Source organism: Temnothorax curvispinosus, unplaced genomic scaffold (genome assembly GCF_003070985.1).
Source record: "Temnothorax curvispinosus isolate PA1 unplaced genomic scaffold, ASM307098v1 QBEX01001288.1, whole genome shotgun sequence".
Taxonomy (NCBI): domain Eukaryota; kingdom Metazoa; phylum Arthropoda; class Insecta; order Hymenoptera; family Formicidae; genus Temnothorax; species Temnothorax curvispinosus.
In genome coordinates this window covers 1-4275 of record NW_020211068.1, presented here as the reverse complement: position 1 = coordinate 4275, position 4275 = coordinate 1, and the positions used below count along the sequence as shown (strand labels likewise).

The window sequence follows — 4275 nt, the reverse complement described above, 5'->3', positions numbered from 1 at the left end:
AAAATTTTAAAATAAGGTGAAGTGAACATGCAAAGTTTAACGTTATTCACTTTCTTTGTTTTCCTATAAAAAATTCCTGCAAAATATATATTTTAAAAATCTTTTAAATCAAAATACCCCCGTTAATAATTTTTTACATTCTCTTCCTGACGGAAGAGCAGATTTTACCACTTTTCAATATAAATAATCTTGCCATGGTTTCATTCGATTATTCCGGCGTTTTTATATTTGTGATTCAATTAGATTAATTGTTTATTTTGTTTATATTGTTAGGTGATTGTTTAATGTTTTAGTCTAGACTAATGTTTAATGTTTTAGTATGTTAAATGAACATTAATTATTTATGTTTCTTGATATTTAACTTTTTCTTTCGTAATAATCCGTTCCGAAGAAGACTAACTATAGTCGAAACATTAACCGTGTGCATTATTTGTATAATAAATTGTTTTTATTTTAATCCAATATCTCTCTTTTGGTGCTCGTGATTTAGCAAATTTAATAAGAGTAAAAAGAACACTATAAACTACCTTTTTTCTTGATAGTTAATATTTTACTATTATTATGCATTTAAATATTAAATTTAAATATTATCCCAAAGTTAATGTTTTTAATATGACTTTTTTTCTAGATAAAAAAGCATATTGGCCAGAACGGGAATTTCTATACATTACATTTCCGAATTTTAGTTTTTATGTTTATAAATATTTATTTAATTAATTAATTTTATGTTTAATTTTAACGGTACAAAAACTACGGAAGTACATAATTATACGCGATTTTATGTTTAATAAAATTTATTTATTAATTTGCAATTTTTTTGTAAATATAATTGCAATATTTATAAATATAACAATTAAAACTCGTAAATATAAACATAAATGTAACATAGCGCATCGTCGATTTGCCAACTCAAGACTCGGCACTCGGCGAGACATGAGAGGCGATACCTGAAACTGAAATGCGTGGCCTCTAACAGCTCAAGAGAGAAGGAAACAGCAGATCGTATGTCTGCCCTTCTCTCCCCGCGCGAAACTTGCCGAGTGCCGAGCGTACACTGACAGAGGAGGGGCTTGCGCGACCAGCACATCAGCCCTCCATCTGAGTAGTTCGGACACGAACCATAGCACGGATACGAACCCATGTATCGTTACCCGAGATCTCTCTGATCGTTACCTAGCGTAACGCTGTAGTTGACGTCCACTTTCTCAGAGGGCAGATTAGGACAGGCGTCCCCCGAAGCGGGATGGCCGCTCTCAGGTTTCTCTCTGCTAAAAACAATGTTACGTGCAATGGCCTGAACCGTAGTCACAAATTTCCGTCATGTTGGAATTTTAGAATTTACGCCAAGGAAAGTAGTCACATAACCTCACTTGTTCTAACTATATGACCGCGTGTTCTACCAGAGAGACTCTGTTCCGACATTCGACATCACGACACCCGTATCTGAAAACAGACATTCACCAAATAACGGAAGAAGACATCACAATATGTGCAGTGATCACACGTACCCAACAAATTATATAATTGATGTTGATTTAACAATGGAAGATCAGGAAGATGACAAAATCGGTGATTTCGTCAATACGTTAAACGAACTTATAATTACGTGTGTACAAAGTTATAATCACTTGTACGACAAAAATGTTAAAAATTTTAAAGACAACATGATGAAAAACAAATCATGGGAAGAAATTGCAAAAACATGTAACATATCAGGTATGTTTTTAAAATCGTTTCGTATATAGAAATATAATCTAAAAATAATTTGAAAAAAATATTTAATTTTTCATAGCCGAAGAAGTACAAGAAAGGTGGAAAAGATTAAAAACTAGGTACTGCAGACAAAGAAGATTAAATGAACAGGCAACACGCAGTGGCAGTGGTATACAAACAATTAAACAATGGCCGTTGTTTGAAAGCATGAAATTCATGGATAAACACATCCAGAGAAGAAGGTATAAATTGATGAAAAATCGATTATGTTAATGGTATATTAATTATTGTAATTATTGTTTTGTAGGAACTTTAGCAACGTTTCATTGCAAGTTGGCACCAAATCTGAAAAGAATCCTTCGGACGAATTGAATTTTAGTCACCAAAACGAAAGGTTTTTTTAATAAAATTCTGTCTTTTACTAATTATTAGTTTTTCTTTATTGTAAAAGAATATGTATTAGTTACCGAAAAAGGGCTTCATCCTGACGGTTTAATACTTTTTATGGTTTTCTTTGAAAATTTAATAAATATTAGTTTTTTAAAAACAAAGAAATGTGTAAGGTTTGTTGAAGAGTAATGTTCTTATATTAGAGTGTTATATTAATGTTCTCATTATTTATTTGTTTTCAACAGGGGAAGTACATCCGCAGGTCAACAAAGTCCCAACATAGCTCAATTTAATCAAGAATTTAAAAAAGTCCAGAGCAGATCTCCAGAAAGTATCAAGATGGAGAGTCAAGTCCAGAACAAGTAAGTACATACAATCGAAACGCTTAATAGAAAGTAAAGGACACAGGAGAAAAACAATCAATGTTTATCCTGAGTTATTTTAAGAAAAACGTGATTTTAAGTTTCAAGACATCAGATATATAGGAAGCTATTGAAAAAAGTACTGGTGAATATCATACTGCAGTGTTTACATTATATTATGATCGTTTTTCCTCCAGCACGATACATTTTTCGGCATTATTTCCGATGATTTGTAACTGTTCTTGATAAAAATAGATAAGAATTATGAGTTCTTTGTTACAAGAGAGCTTGACCAGATTAATTTCAACAAAAAGTGAACATTGATCGTTATTTCCTTGCACCGTTCAAAAACATTAAGAAAAAAACAATTCTTGTCAGATAAAATGAAATAATCATATAATTTATTGATTCTTTGGTTGAAACCGTTGAGCCTCTTTAGCAAAAGCGACAATCTTTCTTTTATTGCGTTTTACTTGTACTGAAAGAAATTTTCCGTAAAAAAGATATATATTGTACGCTTCGTATTGTGTATGCGTAGATTCCCTGAAGATCAATTAGAAGGAAGCGTACATGGATTACCAGAAACTGGCAGAATTTTGAACCCTCAATAACAACCACACTTAAAACATCTACGGGAGTTTATCAGCCAGTCATATCTCTTGGATGCACATCAGATATTTCTATAGGCAGCACTTCATCTACTCCATCAACATCAACATATGAAAATATTTATAAATCTAATAATGCTGCCGCATCTTCAGACAGAGCTTCTGATGTTTCTGACTACAGTCAAAATGATATGTTGACTGTGAAGGAAGATATTATATCACACTCTGCAGAGAAACAAGTTGCGGCAGCGAAATTGTCCACAACTTTGATTCCATTCTCACCTAATATCCAAACAAAATGTTTTTCTGGCGGCATACAGCGAAAAAAAAAAAGGAATGAATCCGATGTAGTTGAAAGTTCATTTGTAAATACCGCAAATGTACTTAAAAAATATGTACTCCAAAAAAAGGAAGGAAACGAAAATTATCTACCTGCAGATGAACACTTCGCTAAGTTCATCATATCACGGCTTTCGCAGTTACCAGAAGAAAATAGAGATGAGAAATGCAAAAAGATTATGGATGTTTTGTTATCTAAGTAACATTTTGTGTGTGAAATGGCAGGTATACTTATTTTTAATTACAAATTATTTTTTCTTCTCATTTTGTGAGTAAAAGTACAAATGTACAAGCGAAATGGCACGCATACTTATTTTTAATTACAAACAAATTAATTTTTTTTTCTTGTTTTTTTGAGTAGAAGTGCAAACGTATAAGCGAAATGGCACGCATACTTATTTTTAATTACAAATTTATTTTTTTCTCGTTTTTTGAGTAGAGGTGCAAATGTATAAGCGACTCAGTATTATATCGTTCATGTCTGTGATTACTTTTGTACAAAATTAACATACAATCATTGTATACAATGTTAATCACTATATATTAGTTTATTTTATTAGTTTATACATGTTAATTACACAGAGTATTAAAAAATAGAACATTTTAGAAACTTTATTTTAATTATTAAAGCCCGTATTCAGAACGCAAGAACAGAGCGCCCTTACCTAAACACGCGATAACAACCAATAACTGTGCTCGGATATGGCCATTGGCTCTTTTCATATCGCGTTATGTGGATGCGGCAAGAGTCACTCGTGGCACTCGCGCGCGAAGTACAACTGCGATGTTCAACTGTTCGTTGACATTATCACAATGTGTACAATACAGAGTAAGTACATTTCTTTACATATTATCATTATTAG

At 32.1% G+C, this 4275-nt stretch overlaps 1 protein-coding gene across 1 annotated transcript; it reads left to right on the top strand.

Annotated features, from left to right (window-relative positions):
- Positions 1 to 1541: 1541 nt before the first annotated feature.
- Positions 1542 to 3076, top strand: LOC112461972 (transcription factor Adf-1-like). The gene is made up of 5 exons (XM_025027450.1): positions 1542 to 1716; positions 1793 to 1955; positions 2021 to 2107; positions 2349 to 2465; positions 3004 to 3076. The coding sequence occupies exons 1-5, from the start codon at positions 1542 to 1544 to the stop codon at positions 3074 to 3076; spliced, it is 615 nt and encodes a 204-aa protein (XP_024883218.1).
- The last annotated feature ends 1199 nt before the right edge of the window (positions 3077 to 4275 follow it).

Coding starts and splice junctions, on each gene's coding strand:
- LOC112461972 (XM_025027450.1), top strand. CDS start 1,542: ATGGAAGATCAGGAAGATGACAAAATCGGTGATTTCGTCAATACGTTA. Junction 1,956..2,020: donor AAACACATCCAGAGAAGAAG/GTATAAATTGAT, acceptor ATTGTTTTGTAG/GAACTTTAGCAACGTTTCAT. Junction 2,108..2,348: donor TTTAGTCACCAAAACGAAAG/GTTTTTTTAATA, acceptor TGTTTTCAACAG/GGGAAGTACATCCGCAGGTC.